The 19,616-nt window shown below is 47.0% G+C and overlaps 2 protein-coding genes across 7 annotated transcripts in view; both read left to right on the forward strand.

Moving 5' to 3' along the window:
• The window catches only part of LOC128849293 (uncharacterized), a 60,889-nt gene extending 41,299 nt beyond the window's left edge, over nucleotides 1-19,590 (forward strand). The window contains exons 6-15 of the mRNA XM_054050564.1: nucleotides 14,536-14,683; nucleotides 15,173-15,429; nucleotides 15,880-15,965; nucleotides 16,713-16,786; nucleotides 16,895-16,994; nucleotides 17,202-17,281; nucleotides 17,779-17,893; nucleotides 18,104-18,183; nucleotides 19,142-19,256; nucleotides 19,467-19,590. Coding sequence (XP_053906539.1) covers nucleotides 14,536-14,683; nucleotides 15,173-15,429; nucleotides 15,880-15,965; nucleotides 16,713-16,786; nucleotides 16,895-16,994; nucleotides 17,202-17,281; nucleotides 17,779-17,893; nucleotides 18,104-18,183; nucleotides 19,142-19,256; nucleotides 19,467-19,590 — 1,179 coding nt within the window. The remainder of the gene's footprint in view (nucleotides 1-14,535; nucleotides 14,684-15,172; nucleotides 15,430-15,879; nucleotides 15,966-16,712; nucleotides 16,787-16,894; nucleotides 16,995-17,201; nucleotides 17,282-17,778; nucleotides 17,894-18,103; nucleotides 18,184-19,141; nucleotides 19,257-19,466) is intronic.
• Nucleotides 814-8,596, forward strand: LOC128849231 (fas-binding factor 1 homolog). 6 transcript variants are annotated; one of them, XR_008447227.1, is made up of 7 exons: nucleotides 814-998; nucleotides 1,283-1,422; nucleotides 1,716-1,808; nucleotides 4,400-4,542; nucleotides 5,922-6,810; nucleotides 7,709-7,853; nucleotides 8,444-8,596. XR_008447227.1 is itself a non-coding variant. In XM_054049873.1 (4 exons), exons 1-4 carry the CDS (start codon nucleotides 880-882, stop codon nucleotides 4,471-4,473), a joined length of 426 nt encoding a protein of 141 aa, XP_053905848.1. In that variant the 5' UTR covers nucleotides 814-879; the 3' UTR covers nucleotides 4,474-5,091. The 6 variants fall into 6 exon arrangements, 1 of the variants encoding a protein (XP_053905848.1); XR_008447229.1 differs by lacking the exon at nucleotides 4,400-4,542; XR_008447230.1 differs by lacking the exon at nucleotides 4,400-4,542 and having other exon boundaries at nucleotides 5,922-6,015.
• Nucleotides 19,591-19,616: the final 26 nt, after the last annotated feature.

Here is a 19,616-nt window from a genome sequence, read left to right on the forward strand (position 1 = left end):
GTCCACCTCTCCTGGGCTGGGAGAGATGGGGCACTTCCCAAATCTGTCCCTAGGGCGGGAGGCACAGAGACATGTCAGTGCGAAGCTAGCGAGGGCAGAGCGTGGCCCCACGGGCGAGCCGGTGTAGGGCCGTACTCCTGACAATGCTGTCCTGTGGGGGACAAAGAGGAGGGGGCAGTCCCATTGCCACTACATCTCCAGGCCACCGCTCTGGGCAGCAACAGAGGGCTCAGACTGCAGAGAAAGATGCACTCCGTGCCTCAGCTTCCCCACTCACACAGCAACACCGATCTGCTCCTAAATCCTTGTGTGCCCCCGGGGTAGAGAATGCCATACTGCCATGAAAGCAACACCTCTCCCGTGCCGAGACACCCTGCGGGTTCTCTCCGGGCAGGAGCCGGGTGAAGGTGATGGAGGAGACCTTTTCTATACCCTTTTCTAGTGATGGAACCAGGGAACAGGGCCATGGTGATAGGAAAAATCCAGAAGCACTGGGTTGTGGGCAGCTCCATGGCTTTTGGAATGTGGGATTTGCCAGGGAGATCTGGCTGGAGACATCATTTCAGAGGGAATGCATTGTATTTTGAAAGATGCTGAACCCAGTGTTTTATCTCCCCTAAATCCCTTTTATTTAGGTCAGCGAGTCACTGCTATCCACTGAGTTTGGGTCAGTGAGAAATCGGTTTTTGGCAGAGAAGCCTGTAACCCCCAAATGTGGCCTTCCCAAATGTGGATGCCTGCCAGCGGGGTGCCGCATGGCAGACTGCTGTGCCAGCTCAGCTCCTGGGACCTGGTTCTCAGCCCCACGACCAAGCCTCTCCCGTGGTGCCCGTCACAGGGAGCACCACTTTGTGACGGCCCCTGGTGGGCTCCTTCCCCATGTCCCACAGGGTTTCTGTCCAAGAGATGCACAAAGACCATGAAGAGCAGCTCCAGCGGCTGAAGCAGCTGAAAGATCAGGAGATCGACACAGTGACTAGTGCTGCTTCGCACGCCAGGTACCAGCAGCTGGTGTCATATCCCCTTGTTGGTCCCAGGCCACGATGTTCCCTGTCCTACAAGGAACCAGCCTCGGACCTCAGGAGGAGCGGGGGCCATCCCGTCTCCCACGCACTGCCTCCAGGGATGCTGAGCTGTTTCATATTTGTCGTGACTCCCCTAAGCAGCAGCTCTATCTCTGTGCTGTCTGCCCAGCCTTTGGCCCTCTGCTTACCCCCCTCTCTATCGCAGTGAGACGACGCATGTCCCACAGGGGTGACCCTCCCCTCGCTCCTCTCCGCAGGTCTCTGAATGGCGTCACTGAGCAGATGGAGAAGTTCTCCATTGACGTGCACAACCTTTTGCACAAGGTGGAGGCCATGCACCACAGTACCTCCCAGGAGCTGGCCCTGGGGGCACAGCATCGCGACCAGCAGCTCAAGGGTACATCTGCCATTCCCCTGTGCCGAAATGGCTGCGGGGTCCCCCGTGCTGAGGCTGGGGGCATCTAGAAGACGGGGAGGAGGTTGGGCTCTGAGTCAGCCAGAGGTTGGGAGCTCAGGCTGGCAAAGCCCTGTCTGCCTTGGTCACTGCATCTCGGGGTCTCCCTCTTACAAATTGATGTCCTGGGGTTGTGCCGAGTGTGATGACACAAACGGATGCAGCTTATCCGTGACGGTGTGGGCAGAGGGGCTTTCCTGCCTCGTGCTTACAGTGCTGCTGCTGTCTCTCCCCAGTGCTCCAGGACTGGATGTCACAGCAGCAGAGGGACATGGAGGAGGAGCGGAGCCGGCTGCAGGAGGTGATTGCCAGAATGGAGACCAGGCTGGGTGAGCAGACTCAAATGAAAACTTTTGTTTAGCTCATACTTTTAAAGTCTGCATTTCTCTGGACCTCGGCTTTGCCTTTAGGAGTCTTGCAGAAACGGTTCATTAAATACAATTTATGCTTGTTTGGCTTTTTCCTCCTAACTTCATGACTGTTGTCTGTATTTCACAAGCGTGTTGTTTACTCTGAATGGCCTCATAACCCATTTCCAGTTGAAGACTGGCTGAACTGAGTTTAGACGTGGTTGCTTCTGCACTTTGATGGTTAAAAGAAGTCACTGCTGCTTTGAGACTCAGTCACCATCTTGGAAGTCTTGGTGCTGTGCACAGGCATAGTGAAGCTTGAAGGCAGTTGGTATTGCCGGAGAGTAAAGAAATATAGGGAAATGTTAGGTCTGTAAAGTGAACAACTTTTGCAGCGATTCTTTTGAAGGACTAACAGCTGCTTGATGGTTAGGGGGACTAACCTTTTGATTACTTCTAATTTGTGAGTGTTACCTTTTATAGCTAAAACCTCTGTCAAAAGGCAGTATGAAGTAACTTGAGGAAGTATAACCCAGGCTTCTTACCCTTCCACATGATGTTATCATCGGAGGTGTTGCTTTCAGTTGTGTGTTTATGCTGAACTCAAAACTGGCCAGCGGTCTGTTACCAGTAAGCGTCCTCTGTTTTACGGATAACAGATATCTTGAACTGTATCGAAGAAAACAGTTGTGTTTCATGAAGTACATAGTTATTGGAAACTTGTGTCTTAAAAAGCTAGATTTGTTATAATCTTAAAATGAATTTTAAAAGGGAGGCAACAAATACTGAAGAAAACAACGATTTCATTTTTGAAATGTCATAAGTGAAGAGGTTTTTGTGATCTCTGTGCACCTGCACAAGGTATGTTTTCTTTACAATAATTTATTCGGTTGGCAAACAGAGCTGAAGAAGCAGAAAATCTTGTTTTCTCCCAGTCAACGAAAAAATCAAAGCTTGATGCAATCTTGAAGGCTGAGACAGCTGATATTGGTTTCAGTCAACTGCAAATGATAGTGTTTAATTTGAATGAAAAATGTGTTTTGAAAACCTCTTTTCTTACGTGCCTAGCATATGAAACATAGATTGTTGTAGTTACTACATGACATTCTAATGTTTTTCTGAATTCTAATGAAATTCCAATGTGTAATGTAGTGACAAATCAGAAATTGGCTAATAAATGACACTCTATAATGTAATGTATGTCAGGACTGAATGTTTATACGCTGAGCTGTTGAATGCTCGAATATACATGCCACTTACTAAATCAAACAGCTTAAATGTACTTTGTAAAGCAAAGGAAGATGCAAATTCATGTGTCTGATCTTTTGTTAGCTTCTAAGAGGGTGTTTCCTACTAACCAAAATGAATGTTAGATTTTAACATAGTAATTAAAGATTTTGTTTTCAGATAGTTCTAGCTTACTTCAGCTCACGTTACTGAGAGACAGAGGTTTTGGAATTGAAATGGAATGTTCTTTTCTGCTGGTTTATAATCATGATTCATTGCTCCTCACAGTCTGAATATACGTGGTATAATTTGTTGGGTTCCTTTAAAACTTCATTCACATATGAACTGAAGAAAGCAAAGAGGGTGTGATTGCTGTAACTGTAGGTTTGGTCAAAAGCAAATAATTCTTCTGGGCGACCTGGCTTTACAGTTCTTGGCACCTGGCTACCAACGCTTTGTCGTCTGTCGAGGACTTTTGATAGATGTGGGCTTTGTCCTGCATTCCTCAGCAGGGCAAATGTGCCTGTCCAGTGTTGTGGTTACTGTGGCTGTTGCTAGTTTTTCCTTTCTGTATTCTCAGTGTACAAAAGGCATTGTGATAGTTCCAGGTCTTGGGTAATCCACTACCCAGTTACTTCCCTGCAGGAATTTAGACAAACTGATTTATTTTACAGAGTACCTATCTTTTTGTTGTATGAATAATCACTCAGATGCTTCTAATTATTTCTGTCTCTGTTAGGAGTTTCTTCTCACTTGCATTGCATTTTTAGCTCAGTATAGAGGCAAAAAGCAGCAGGAGTATCTTGTCTTGGGAGTGAGATTTGTAGATTGATAGGTGTTTGCTAATTATGTCCAAAGTATCTGTTGAATGCAGAAGGATTTTTGTGGATCACTGCTGTTTTATCACAGCTTCTGATGAATCTGACCGGGTGTTCAAGTGCACCACAAGTCTGTAGTGACTTACGCAGGGAAAGAAAACAGTTTTCTTCATGAGCAAGGATGGAAGTGTTTGGGATGCGCTGTGTTTCTTTGCAGCAGTGCAGAAATACAGTCAGGCTGCAAGACTTCTGAATATTAGTGTAAGGTTTTTCTTTTTTATCCCATTCATCTTCTTATGATAGAATTGTGGGACAAGTTGGTGTAGGGCAGAAGAAACGACATGCTGTCTAGTTTTCAGCCTTAGCAAAAGGCTGAAAAAAAATTAGCTAATTCCACATAGGGGTATGTGGAATGCTGACAAAACATCTGAACTTGTATTTCTTGGGAACAGTAGAGAGAGGCGAATTAATGTCTTTAACAGAGTAGTTGAAAACCCTGATTGAATACTTCCTCATTCCTTGCAGTTGGCAAACATGAATTAATTGGGCATAAAAGTTGCAGTGAAGATCCTCAGTCGACAGAAGATTCACAGCCTTGATGTTGTAGGAAAAATCCTCAGGGCGATTCAGAGCCTGAAACTCTTCAGGCGCCCTCATATAATGAAACTGTAAGTTTTGCTTGCTGTCATCAGACCTATTGAAGCACTAGTCTCTTTTTGCTCTCACTGGTCTTATTTAAAACATGTTTAAAGTGCAACACTACTAGTAGTATCTCATCAGGAAAGTAACCAGCTTCCGAGTATGCCTACAGTGTCTTCTGTAACACATTTGCACAAGACTGAGCTCTGCAGGCCGGAAATCTTCTATTTGATTTTTGCTTACAAGTCCTTTCAACAGGTATATAAAACATATGATCCTGATGGATGCTTCTAATAGCATCCACCTCTGGTTTAGATGCTACTTCAGTTTTCTTTTTCTGGTGGTATTTGACCTTTTTTTCTGCTTAGAAAATGAGTTAAGAACAAGATTGTAAAGGGCATTTCTATAGTAAGTTTGTTGTGTTTTATTGCTTGAAGTATGTTCTAGTGATATGCTTGTTAATGACCTATGGTTTTCCAGTGTAGGTGGTGTGTCTGCTTTCTGCTTTGTCTTGGAACTGGCATTCTGAAGAACGGTGCAATCCTGAGGACTGTGTGTGAATTCAGTTATTTGTTGCAATTCGGATATTTGTATGCTTAAGTGTAATACCTTGAAACATTCATTTTCGTCCAAGTGCCACCTCCTCTCTTCTCAATAGAATACCTGAGTTTTGACCAAAGTGTTATCATAGTTCATTGTCTTGTTTCCTTAAAAATGGAACACTTCTGACTGGGAAAAAAATTAAACAACTTATAGGTTGTAGAACAACCCCAAAATCTATCACATGGGGAGTTTGGCTATAAAATAGTATTTCAAAACTTGAAAGCTGTTTTTTTTTTTTTTTCTTGAAACTTAACAGAAGTGGAGTATTAAAATATAACAACCAGAGTTGGAAGCTCTTAAATACTAATTAAAAATACAGGTCCCTTTTACAAAGATAATAGTTGTTACTATTAGGAGCAGGTTTGGTTTTTTTTTAGTCTTGATGGACACTTTTTTTTTTTTTCTTTATGGAAAGTCAGTTTTTTTTGCATGTTAAGGTTGAAAAGTGCATGTTTTTGAGACAGTAGCAAAGTGCTTTTGAATTCTTTCCTCACTGCACCAACTGTCTGTGGGGTAGCATCATAGTTAGTCCAAATGACTTCTGTGAAACTAAGCTTAGTACTCTGAAAGTACAAAGACTGATATTCCTGGCAGGGAATAAAAATTTCCTGCTGTTCTTGCTGATGGTGGTGTCATTATAGTGAAAGGAGTGGAAATGGTTTTAGAAAAACGTTGTCATTCCAGTGGCTGCAAATTGGCTGGCAAATATTTTCAAGTGTACTTTTATCTGACTCTTTGGTTTTAACCAAATGTAAGGAACATCTTTTACTGAGTGTGTCAACTAACATATGCCTTCTCTTATCAGGTACCAGGTCATCAGTACTCTAACTGACATTTTCATGGTGGTGGAATACGTTTCAGGAGGAGAACTGCTTGATTATATATGTAAAAATGGAAGGGTAAGAAGTAGTCAAACTCTACAAATTAATGACTTGCATTCTGTTATTGCTTTTGTAATGTTCCTGTGACACTTGAAACTGAGGGACAGACGGGTTCTTTTGGGGGATCCTTAGCAGAATTATATAAATAAAGCCTTATTTTTTTTTTTTAACAGGGTATCATGGTTAGTATAGCACGGAATTTCTGCAAACAGAATCAATGCAGTATAATTTACAAGTAGCATAATACAGAATTTATAATAAAACTTAACATTTGATTTCTAATCGCCTGGACCATCTGCAGATTGTGTCACATCTTAATACATGGTTTACTATATCAATATAACAATCGCAGTCTGGACTTAATCCTGTGAAACAATGAGTCACTCACTCGATCCTGGAGGAAGGAGACAATGGTGGTGACGTCCCTGGCCTTGGGAGGTTTCGGGTCTGGCTGTCTAGCAGCAATCCTGGTCCAGGTTCCCCACTTCAGACTTGATTTTATGGCCAGTGCTCTCTGTGCTGTTACATTTCCCTGTTCTGTGACGGGGTCATCACCACCACCTGGTTGGCTGTGTACCTGGGGCCTTCGAGGCTGCTGAGGAAGGGGGTAATGAGTCTGGCACGCAGGAACCTTGAGGCTGGTTGGGAAGGGAAAAAGAAATCTGTTTGGTTGGTTTACTTGGTTCGCAGGACCTTCACAGCCTGATAACGTGGGAAAGGGAAGAAATACATGCCTCAGTCACAGAATGACCGTTTGCCTCCTAAAATGGTATGAGCTGTGCTGACCACATTACCAGGCACCAGGAGCAGGCGGTACTGTCACATTCAGTTGTATCGAGGTTTTTTTGTATGGGTTCAGTGCTAACTTTTGAGCTGGCAATTAAAATAGTCTTTTAAGACTGTAAGTTTTTGTGTAAGTAAAAAGGGCTGTATGTTAATACATTTCAGATCTTTATGTATGACTTCATCACAGCATTTTTTCTCTCTACTGATACTGATAAGTTAATTTGCCATTACTGGGTACAAATTGGAGGAATATGTATCCATCTGAAGACTGTTTCTTCAGTATAACCCATTACTGGAAAGCTACCATTGTGCCCTTACTATCCTCTTCTACTGGCAGAACAGTTTATGTGGAAGCTCTGAAGTCGCTTTTGACAGACGGTTTAGATAGCCAGGATACTTTTAGTTAGTTAGAACAAACCTTGACATGGGTCGGGCGTGTGTGTAGGAAATGCCCAGATAGATCTGCTGTTTGTGGCTAGCTGCTAACAGCTTAAGCAGCATCTAAAATTTGTCACTTCTGTGCTGCATGTCAGCAGCAGCTTTTGTCAACTTAAATCTTATGGTATGGTTAAATATCAAAATTCATTGATATTTCACTTAGATAAAGTTAATGGTTGGGTGCTAATGTTTCTAATTACTGAGTATGTAACATCTGCCTAAAGCATTTCAAAAGCATGATTAAGAAATTTCAATGAATTTCTGAGTTGGTGGGCATGTTTTATTTTGGTTATTTTAGAGTTGTGGTACAAACAAAATTATGTAAACTCTGAAGCTTTCTGCTACAGGTTCTGATCATCTGCTCTATGAAGTGTCAAAACTAAAAGTGATAAATTTAGACCACCAAAAATTTCCTTTGGTTCACATAAATGAAAAACCACTTGTCTTCCATGGTCTGATAATTGTTTAAAATGTTTGTCTGCCTTAGCTTGATTGGAATGCAGGTAGACGTGTGTTCCAGCAAATCCTTTCTGGCATGGCTTGCTGTCGCAGGCATACGGTGGTATGCAGAGATCCGAAGGCTGAAAATGTGCTGCTTGATGCACACATGAATGCCAAGAGAGCTGACTTTGGTAAGCATCGCTATTTTATGTCTGATTGCATTTCTCATTACTTAGATCCCGTTAATTACTGAGGGAAAGTTTCAATAAAATGTCTGTAGTTGAATACCCGGATGGTGGGACAAAATACAAGAACCTGGAGAGTGTGAATGGAAAGCAAAATTGTGTTCCTGCACATGTGTAGAACTTGTGTGCTTCTCAGGCTTTCTTGTCATGTATTTTCTATGACTGAGTGAAATTGTGAACTGATTTCTTTGGTTTTGCTTAGCAATATTTTCTCTGAAATGCTTAAATTCCTGACCCATCCACTTCAATATTCACTCCTATTGCCTGGTTCACTATCTGTAAAATGTAACTGCTTCGCTCTCTTGGAAGTAGAGTGCAGAGGCAGTTTACCATGTTTAAGAACCACATTGCTGTGGTAAAATACACTAGACCTCCTGTTAAACTGCTCTAAATTCACTTAAACTGCGAAAATGTGATTGAAAAAACATAATTAAAAGTATAAAGGGTAAACTAAGAACTGTTAATCGTGCAAACTCCTGTGCGTTTTTGCCATCTCCCTGCCTTTACTAATCAGAAAGCTTAATTGTTTATCGTAGCTGTTTCTGACAGAGTGGCTGAGAAGACTGGCAGCTAGATTTTGGAGCTGTCTGAATTGGGAATCCTCACCAATAAACATAGTAAGGGATCTGTACTGCTACGATATCACGATATACCTCGTGTAGACGTAGTGGATAATACCTGACCTTGTAAAGCACTCTGAGGCGTCTGAAGAAAGGTGACAGGAAATGCTGATATTCTAAGCTTATTTTAAAAGCATGGAGTTCAATTATTTGGGTACTGGGAATCACAGTATTGATTTTTTTTGTGTGTAATAAGTGCTTTGGGTTGAATGGCTTATGTGGTGGAGAAATTAAGTATAAAGTATCTTCCTGCAACTTAAGTCTCATCAAAGCTGTAGCGCTCAGTTAGTCAGGACTGGTGTATTAAACAAGACCTTAATAAATGCTTTTGTGTGTTACAATACGAAAGCTAGCCAAGCTGTACTTCTCACCTCCCTCCCAGCCCTGTAGAAAGGGTAGGTGTGATTCCTTCTCGGAGACTGACTTCCCTGGCATATGGTAGTCTCGGTCATGGAGCCTCCACTGAGGAAACCAGAGGGTATTGGACACAGCTGTCCTAGGAATGGTAGTTGTTTAGTGATGCTAAACCATACCGAGCGAGTATCTAAAGCTCAACTAATGAACAGCAGTGATCTGGGAACCATCTGAGCAGTGTAGGTGTCTAAATTGTGGCAAAGTCAGGGGCTCCCCTCAGTTCTCCTAGCCAATATAAGCTCTTAAAGAGTTTTGGGCAATTCTGTGGTAGCATCTTCCACTTTGGTGTTTAGAAGTAAATGTGTTATTTAAGACTTCCTTATTGATGACCAAAATCCTACTTTCCTATGTTACTCCATCTCCCTAGAGCAACTTTGATCTCTGCCACACGCGCATCATCCAAATTGAACTGGGTTTTGTCATGTAATAAATGTTCTCAAATAATGAATATGTTATCAAATATTTCTAGGTTGTGTGCAATAATTGATTATTTTTACTCAGATTTATGATAAATAAATGGAGGGTTATGTGGCACGCTCATATCAAAATGTCAGTAATTCCAAAGAGTGTTACTTGCTTACTAAGATAAATTTAACTTTCCAATTGGAATTTCTAGGGTTTTGTTCTAGGTGATGTATGCAATGTGAAATGATTTTGCTCTTTGAATTTTTAGTAGTTACTCTTACACACTTTCAGGTCTGTCAACTATGATGTCAGATGGAGAATTTTTAAGAAGCAGCTGTGGTTCCCCCAACTATACTGCACCAGAAGTAATTTCGGGAAGGTAGGGCGTTTTTATATTGGATACATGTGTGCACGTACTTCAGTCATTTTGCTGCTTATTTGTAAAGGCTACAGATCTCGTGCAATTGACATGCCCGATGCTGAGAAACTGTAGGCTGAACCTTTAATTGTTCTGATAATTTCCCATAAGTATTTAAGGCTGCTATGGAATAGCTTTCAATAGTTCCTGTAAAGTGGAGATGATATCTAATGTCCCAAATGCAATATGCCTTAATTGGTTCAAAAATCTCAGTTGCAGTTCAGATCTTGGAAGTAGGGGTATAGACAGAATTAATGGAAAGTCTGCTGTGAAGCTCAGTAGCAGCGAAATACCTGCTGCAGAGTAATATTTAGTCTGAAGGAAACTTCTCTGGTTTTGGACTGTGATTGTCAAATCAGCTTTCAGCTACCACCCTAATATTGCCTCTGGCCGACTGGAGGCCAAGTGTCTGTTTTATTCAGGCAGTAGCATAGAATGTATGACCAGTTCTCCTATATGGACTTGTCTTAAGCTTTTCAGCATCACCATTTAGGGGTACAGATGACTTTGCATAGATTCCACTGGTAAAGGGATCGGGGGTGAAAGTCATCTTTGGGGGCCATTTGTGAGGAGATTACAGGTGAAAGGCATGGGTTAGGGGACTTGCTAAAGGGATTTGGGGTGAAAGTCATCTCTTGGGGGAATTTGTGAGGAGCTTAGCGTTGCCTGGGGAGGGAGCTCAGAGCCCACCCAGTTCCCCCACTGCCATGGGCACGGACACCTCCCACTGGAGCCAGGGGCTCATCCATCCTGGCCTCGAATCGCTCCAGGGATGGGGCAGCCACGGCTTCTCCAGGACACCCCGGGCCAGCGCCTCCTCACCCTCACAGGAGAAATTTTCTGCTTGAGGTCTCCTCTCAGTCCCCTCACCCCCCCCTCAGACTCCCTCAAAATGCAGCCTTCACCACAAATCTCCTGACTCAAAAGATGACTTTCGCCTCCAGTCCCTTCACCGAACTCCCCCAAACATCAACTCTCACCTCAAACCTATTCCAATTTCTCCTCAAGCTCTTCCCAAATGTCGTATTTTTACCCCAGATCCCCTCCGTAGCTCCCCCAAAAGGTGATTTTTACCTCAAATCTCCTCTCAAACTCACAAAAAATGCAACTTTCACCTCATTGTCCTCCCCAAACTCTCCAAAATCACCACTTTCACCACAAATCTCCTCACATTTCCAGTCAAACTGCCCCGGAATATGGTTCTTTTACCTCAAATCCCCTCATAAAATCCCCCAAAACACAAATTTTACCACAATTCTCCTCAGAAAACCCCCAAATCCCTTCCCCAAGTTCCCCCAAACCAAGGCTGTCACCTCAAATCCTCTCAAATTTTCCTTCAAAGTCCCCCAAATAGGATTTTTTTACCCCACATTCCCCCAAAATGCAACTCTCACCTCAACTCTCCTCACAATTAACCCCCAAAAAGATGACTTTCACCGCAAATCCCTTCCACAAACACCCCAAACCATTTCTTTCCCCTCAAACATTCTCGCATTTCCACTCAAACTCCCTCAAAATAGGATTGTTTTACCCCAAGTCCCATTACAAACTCCCCCTAAATCCAACTTTTATCACCCATCTGCTCACACCTTTCTCGGAGGTGATGTGTGAGATCTCCCCTCAGTGTCCTTTGCCCCAGACGAATAGGCCACATTAGAGAGAGCTTTTCAGGTATCATCTGTTTTCCTGACCACACAAACCACCCTTCTTACCATTCCCGCCACCATCTGTGTTACACTGGGGGTGTGCACTGCTCTATGCAGATAACGCATTCCATTACCACAAATCATCCCCTTTGTGACTGTTCTCACTCACTGCGTTTTCCTGGTCGAGCTGTGAGAAGTCGGGATAGTGACATCTCCTCCGCCTGTATTCTTCCGCCAAAAAAACACACAGCAAGACTTAAACTGCAAGCTTTAAGCACGTAAACTGTGAAATATCGTGGCACCGAAGGAAAACCACAAGCTTGTCAGCATTTACAGGTACTCTGTCCACTCTCTTACAACGCTCCATGTTAGACCTCCCTGCTTGGAAGTGTCCAGTGCTCAACCTGCTACTGAGCAGAGAGGAACTCATTTCCCTACATGAGAACAGACCCTGAAGAGCATCCATAAGGGGTCAAACCAAGGAAAGCTCTGCCCGCGGGGCTGTGTGTCCAGAGAGAGGAATGCAGCAGGGCATGGGCGATCCCGGGTGAGGGGTGGGAGGTAGATCTGAGCATGCTGGGAGGAGGGTGCAGGGTGGGGCTGGTGAGTGATGGGAGCTCACAGGGAGGGGAGCGAGGGGGCTTGGAAAGACTGGAGGGGTTCAAGGCACAGGGAGCAACATGTGGCAAGGAGTGGAAGGCAGATTGAGGGACAAGTCACATGCAGGGTGGTGCCAAAAGGCAAAAGCATTTCTTCCCCAGGCTGGTGGTCACTGAAGGAGGAGGCTTTTAGGATTCGAATTTGGCTTGGATGCCAAGGGCTTTTGATGGCCGCATTAAAGCAATCAAACAATCCCCACTGGCACTGGGGCTCTGGGGAGCAGATGTGGCAGAGTTGGCCTCTCCAATGCCAGGAGACACCAACTGCTGGTCCCCTACAGGTCAGGGGTGATGGTGGTTGCCCAGCAGGAGGACATCTGGTGACTCCACCTGGAGGACATCTGACATCACAACGACAAGAGCTTTCCTTAGTCCACCCGTGCCCAGTCCTGCCACACTTCCCCAAAGGGCAGTGGAGGAGGAACAGGGGAAGACATTTCCTAGTCAGAATCACAGCCAAAATGATGAAGTATCCCTTCGTCAGATTCCCAGCACTGAAAGTGCTCAGCCTGGCAGGTAAGGCCTTCAGGATCTCCTCCAGCTGTGTTACTGAATAGGATACCAGATTCCAAAATTGTGGACTGCCTCAGGGACCCCAATTTGTCTCAGTCAGAGAGGCCTTAGGGATGTCAGAGCCCCTGAGGAGCACAGCACTGCCTTCCTGGTGGGGCAGAGGCCATGCTGACTGTTCCCCAGGAAGAGGATCAACCCTGGAGATGGGCATCGGAAGGGGAAGAGGAAAGGAGTGAAGGGAAGGGAAGGGAAGGAAGGGTGCTGTCTGAGGAAGGCAGAGGTATGGTGCACCTCCCTTGGGTCTCCAGGAGCCTCTGCAATGCCTGTGTTGGAAATCAGAGGCTTTCCTTCTAAGCAGTGGAGCACAGATCCTCTGCTGGGCATCTAGCTGCAGCCTCTGATTTTCCCCACTGGCGCTTCTTGTCTTTCCCCACCCTGGAGCTGATGGGTGGTTAAGACAGTGGGGTGCACATGCTCAAACCCCTTACGCTGCCCCACTCTGCCTCTGGGCTCACACCGAGACTGAGAGGCAGCAGCCAGCCAAGAGCCGGGCTCTACAGCCCCGGACCCTGAACATCGTGCTCCTGCCGTAGGTTTGATTTCAGCTGTGTCCATCAGCTCTGCGGCTGGGATGGGGCTGAGGGGTGGTGACCCCGCTGGCTCAGAGCCTGACTTGTCTTTCTTTTGCTTTTCAGAAGTCATAAGAGTTTGGGACACTGTGTCTGAGTACATGCCTCAGCAGATTGCCCTGAACAAGGTGGGGGTTTCCTCCTCTTCCTCCTGGTACCTGGATGCTCGCAGTAGCCCAGACAGCCCCCCCAGCTCAGTCTGGAAAGTCCTTGCCAGCCTTCTGAGGCCCTTCTGGGAAGACCTTAGAGCAGCTTCCAGTACAGAAAGGGCCTCCAGGAAAACTGGGGAGGGGCTCTTGTTCAGGAGGTGCAGGGAGAGGATGATGGGGAATGGATTTTAGATGAAAGAGGGGAAATTGAAATGAGATCTTAGGGAGAAATGTTTTCCTGGGAGGGTGGAGAGGGCCTGGGCTCAGGTTGCTCAGAGAAGTTGTGGCTGTGCCATTCCTGGAGGTGTTCAAGGCCGGGTTGGGTGGGGCTTTGATCCAGTGGGAGGTGTCCCTGCCCGTGGCAGGGGGTTGGAACTGGATGATCTTTAAGGTCCTTTCCAACCCAAACCATTTCATGATTCTCTGACTCTGGAGCTGGCTTCTCATGGACTGCTGTCATTGGCACAGCACTCGAGCAAGGCAGAGCCTTCCCCAGTGCCAGCTTTCTGTGGAGCTCCTTGCTTGCATTTGCTGGACTTGACTACAGAGGGGGCCTGGAGAAGAGGTGTCTTGGCTCAAGTTCAACACCCCTCTCTGCCTGGGATCCCATTTGCAGTGTCTTGGAGAAAGAATGGTCACATTGAACAGGATTGGACCCATGCCGACCTCTACATGTCCAGAATTGACTCTGGGGTTCTCCATTGGTTCCTGACCATTATCAGATTGGTGAAGCCATATTGACAACTCCTGATGACTTTCCAGTCCTTCACGTGCCTGGCAATGGTTTCCACAATCGGCTGGCAGGCAGCCCCCCACCATAAAGTGCAAGGGTCCAACCTCTCCTGGGAAAGCAGAGGAAATGGCTCAGCAGGGCACAAAGGTGGGACAGAGCTGCTGCTTTGACAAGGAGTGCAACAAAGGGAATTTGTCTGTAGGAGAAGAGAGACTTTGAGCTTTTCTGGCCACTTGTAGCCCTTGCTGCTGGAGGGCAGAGGCTCAGCCAGCAGCCTGGGACCCTTCTCGGGGCCTGCTCAATTGCCCAACGTCCCCTGGACCTGACATAGCTCTGAGGTGTTTGGTTGTCTTTTGCCTGCTACATATCTTAGGAGTGAGTCCTTCATTTGTTAGTGCATCTAAATGTCATCTTCTGCTCCTCTGTTCTCTGCTGCTTTCAGGGTGTGGCAATAGATGGCCTTGGTGTTTTCTACGTCCTGAGACAGCACTACAGTAAATTGAACGGGGATGTGCTTGCACCGAAATTTCGTCTGTTGGAGGGAGTTATGCAGGCTCAGAGGATCAGCCATGCCAACAGAGACATTCCTGGTAAGGCGGCAGCGTGGAGCCTTGGCTTGCCATTGCAGCGGCCTTGGGCTGCGAGCAAGCGAACACCTTCACCTTGTCCAAATCCGAGATCTGCATTAGATCAGTGCCACTGAAAGCCAAAATGTCCCCCAAGCAGTTGTCAGGGCACAGGGTAAGATGGCCAGGCTGACTGTCAAGGATGTTGTGCAGTCTTTGACAGCCTGAGCATGACGCAGCTGCAGCAGCTGTCACCCTCCACATCACCATGGAATCTGGACCCCTCTTCCAGCAGAAGGCTGCTACTCAATGGCCATGATCTTTTTGTGCTAATTCTGCTTGGAAGAAACCATTGCTTTGTACGTGACACCACTGTTTGTGGAGTGCTTTGAGTTTTGTCCAGGAGATTGAACAAGACATGCCCGGAGCACAGGATCGCTGGTGGGGTGGGAGCTCCTTCGGCCTGTGGAGCTGCTGCCCACCTCACTTTGGTCCTCTTTTGCCGCTTTCCAGATGATCTCCAAGTCGTCCCCCTGGACTATTCCCAGCTCTCCCTGAAGACAACTGTTCCTGAGAAGATGGTGGAGGAATGTGTGAATGACCTGGTGGTGCTTTTCACCTGGGGTGCAGGGCTCGGAGAAGATTATGACCTTGTTTTCAAGGGCATCGGTATCCTTAGGAGCCGAGATAAGATCCTCAGAATGACCTACTACAAAGACTTTCTTCTTGCCATCGATGGCACTGGAACAGTGTTGAACTGCATGCTCTCTGTAAGTGGAAGATTTTTTCCAGGGCTCCTTGCCAGTCTTTCGGGGTCGTCTCTGAGTGCTTGAGAGCTGGCTCTTCTTGGCCTGCTGTCATCAGCGTTACCACTTTGCCAAGATAGGCCTTTATACAATGTGAGTTTTCATAGAGCTCCCTGCTTGCATTTGGTGGCCTTGGTAACAGAGGCCTGGAGAAGAGCTGTTGTGGCTCAAACCAAACCATCTCACCTGGGATTCCACACCCAGCTGCTTCGGGCAAGTGTGTAAGACCATGGCAGGTCTTGTAGCACAACCGTGCAGCTCTTGTTTGTGCTGAGGGAGGGCTGCTGGTGGAGACAGACATGCAGAGGAGAGAGTTTCCTTGAGGCGGCCACACTGGTGGGAAGGCTTGCTGCCTTTGTGAAGGAGGAGCTTCTTTCCTTGGCCTCATCTGTTGTGTCTCTGTCCCTTCTGCAGAACCCACTTACGCGGATTAATGTGATATCAGACGATGACTCTTCTGCTTTCCACATGAGTCCTCAGGGGATTCGTGTGCTGCCCATGTGAGTACATTTGCTTGGTTTCTCAGCTCTTGCGAGGTAGGGCTGTGCTGCCAGACCTTGCCTGCTCCCAAGGTTATTGAAGAATCCCTTCCTGAAGGAAGAGTCCCCAGCTGCCTCCACGTGTGCTTACTCTCCTTCCTGACTCTGACTGCCCTCACTTGTATTCACATGGAAAGGGGGTTGTACGTTACCTTCCTCACATGATTAAGGACACAGATGGGGTGATGGCAAAAAGATTTTCAAAAGACAGCTTCTCAGTTTTCCTGTGTGTTAACTTGTAGCCAGGAAGCGTCTCTTCAGGGCTGGTCAAAGACCTGACCTGGACAAGTCCTGTTGGGAACATTTCCCTGGCTTTCTGAGACTCCAGTGCGTGAAAATTCTCTGGAATGCCTCGTCCTTGGAGCAAGGGGCAGAAGAGGAGGGACTTACTGGCTCAAACGGAGGTTGTGGGGCTCAGCAGATCTCTGGGCCTGGATCAAGCCCTGCTGAGCAGATCTACTGAGGAGCCGTGGGACAGAGCTGGCTCTGTACAAAGCCCAAGCACGTGTCATGGAGGGACTGCCAGGGAGCCAGAGGGCTCTTGGCTGTGTCACACAGTTACCTGATGGAGCCCTCCAAGGTGGTGACCAGGCTGGATGTGCTGCTTTAGGAAACTGGAGACCTTGAAGTGACTATTGGCCATCTCTGTCACTGGAAGCAAGGGGAAGGTGAAGCCCTTTCTTCCAGCTTGTGTCTGCTTCTTCCCAGGTTTGAGATTAAGCTCCCCCCTGGAAGAACAGCTGAAGACTTTTTTCCCATGAAGGGATCTGGGAACAAACAAGGTAAAGTCTGTCCATCTGCCAAGCTGGGACTGAGCAGCTCTGCACCTCCTCTTGCCTGGGTGGCCACAAAGTGCTCTTCTGAAGAGCTGTCTTCTTCCACTGTTGTAGGAACCCCTGGTAGCCGGTGTCAACATCCTCAAATGAGGCATTCACCAGGCAAATTGACAAGAGCCAGGAAGGCAAAAGGGAAAAAAGAGAGTACAAAGAGGTATGCACTCGAGTGAGTCAGAGAAGCAAAGGGGTGGTCTTGTGCTCGACGGGACAAGACAGGTCCCCTGGATGTGCTGTCTGCAGTAGTGCTGACAGATAATCAGCACATCTCACAGGGGCTGGTGTGTTCTGGCTGCGCTGCCAGTGCACAGCAGGGTTTGGTTAGACACTGCTGTCAGTCTCATGCCTTTCTATCTCTTTCCAGTGAAGAGTTTCACCAGCTGTTACCCACTTGGAAGTTCCAGTTGGAACAGCAGGAAGACATGGCTGAGGAGAGAGAGAAAGGTAACGCAATGGATGAAACCTGACACAGGCTTGAAGACTTCCTTACTCCTGAGGGATGGGAGCCACGGCTATGCCAAAAATGTGCAATGCTGCTATTTGAATTTGATTTGTAGAAGGACACCTCCACACTTCATACATATATCTCTGCAACACATCTTGCAGAGCATTCTCTTGAGTTGTGTGAGAGAAATTTTAGCCCTCCAAGGAAGTGTAAATGGAGGCATCGGCTTACTGATGTAGACATTTTGCCAAACAGACTACTGCTCTCTCCTTGAAGGAATACTAGAGGAGTGAAAGTTGTGCTCCTCACCTCTGGAGGTGGAGGAGATGGAGGATTTGCAGCCACCTAAGTCTGAACCAGCAGTGAGACTACAACAGAATCAGGAGTGCTGGCACTGATGAATTCTCCACAGGACTGACTGCTCTGCTTATTCCTCTGGTGTGAGCTGCCCCAAAGTGTCCCTGGTCTGAGGGCATTTCTTGTGTCTCGCTTGCAGGGAGTCATCCCGAAGACAGTGTTCCTACTGGAAGGAAATTTTCCGTCAGGACGTTGCCCGTCCTGAAGCCTGAAGAGAAGGTGGAGGCACGCTTCGAAGTTAAGCCCCCAGAAAGGTGAGAAGTGTGGAGAAGCCACAAGGGCAGGGGCGGTCTCTTGGCCTTGGGGAAGTGAGATGTTTATATTGGACCCGCTGATCGTATCTGCCCTGGAGGGCTCCTTGGACATGTTTCCATGGTGGGCATTTTCTTGCAAGATGACAAGCATTCAGCATGTTTTTGTGCAAGTTGTGTGACCGCTTCCTGTTTGTTATCTTCCGTTTGCAGGTCAGAGTTATCACAGGTGCCTCCTCTGACACCGAGGCCTCCTGAGATGTCTCTGGGAAAGCCTGATGAACAAGGCAGAGGTAAGGGGAGGGAGAAAGAAGACAAAGTAATGCATGGGTCCTGACAGAGGCTTGCCAATTTCTGCTATGTCCATTAGAGTATGGAAAGAAAGCCGTTCTCGAAGGTGATGTGTGGGTCTGAAAAATGCCCGTCCTGTGGCTGCGTTTGCCTCAAATATTTAGCCTAGAGAGGCAGAAGATCCTTCAACAGCGGAAGGCCACTGATGGGGGTTGCCCTGCTGAAGAACACAACCCCAGCGTGCGCTGGTCCCTCGGGTGTCTTGCAGAGACTTTTTTCGTTGTTGGAGTGGTTTGTGCTGGAGGGACATAATAACAGCTTCAGTCCACCCTCGCGCTGAACAGCACCTCCTTCTGTCAGGGGAACAAAAGGGACGGCTGCTCTATCACGGGCTTTCCTCCTGGATTGATTTATGTTGCTGAGGAAGGCTGTGTTGGGAAGATTGTTGAAGGCTGTGTTGGGAAGATAGTCCAAAGCTGCAGGGCATATGCGGCAAGGCCTCGGCCACCTTGGAGATGGGAGCTTTGCGCCTTCTTTTGGCATTGCTCACAGCCTCCTGGAAACGGTATCTTTAGGCTGATACCGCACAAAGGTATGCAAGGGTGTCTGTGAGAGCAAGGCAGGCATCCTGGGATCTCTTCCCTTGGGAGGCCCCAAACACGCTCTGTGAGGCCTCCAGCTTTTCCTGCCAAGACCTGCCTTTCAGAAGGTGTCTTAGGGTGAGGGAATACTGGGCAATGCATAGCGCAGGAGAGAAAGTTGTGCTCCTGACTTGTGGACATGGAGGAGATGAAGGGTTTGCAGCCACCTAAGACCTAACCAGTAATGAGACTCCAACAGAATCAGGAGTGCTGGCACCGATAGCTTCCCCACAGGTCTGAGGTGTTCTGCTTGTTCCTCTGGTGTGAGCTGCCCCAAAGTGTCCCTGGTCTGAGGGCATTTCTTGTGTCTCGCTTGCAGGGAGCCATCCCAAAGACAGTCTTCGTAAGGGAAGAAAGTTTTCTGTCAGAACGTTACCCGTCCAGAAGCCTGAAGAGAAGGTGGAGGCACGCTTCGAAGTTAAACCCCCAGAAAGGTGAGAAGTGTGGAGAAGCCACAAGGGCAGGGGCGGTCTCTTGGCCTTGGGGAAGTGAGATGTTTATATTGGACCCGCTGATCGTATCTGCCCTGGAGGGCTCCTTGGACATGTTTCCGTGGTGGGCATTTTCTTGCAGGATGACAAGCATTCAGCATGTTTTTGTGCAAGTTGTGTGACCGCTTCCTGTTTGTTATCTTCCGTTTGCAGGTCAGAGTTATCACAGGTGCCTCCTCTGACACCAAGGCCGTCTGAGATGTCTGCAGGAAAGCCTGATGAACAAGGGAGAGGTAAGGGGAGGGAGAAAGAAGACAAAGTAATGCATGGGTCCTGACAGAAGCTTGCCAATTTCTGCTATGT

Source organism: Cuculus canorus, chromosome 27, assembly GCF_017976375.1.
Source record: "Cuculus canorus isolate bCucCan1 chromosome 27, bCucCan1.pri, whole genome shotgun sequence".
Classification (NCBI taxonomy): domain Eukaryota; kingdom Metazoa; phylum Chordata; class Aves; order Cuculiformes; family Cuculidae; genus Cuculus; species Cuculus canorus.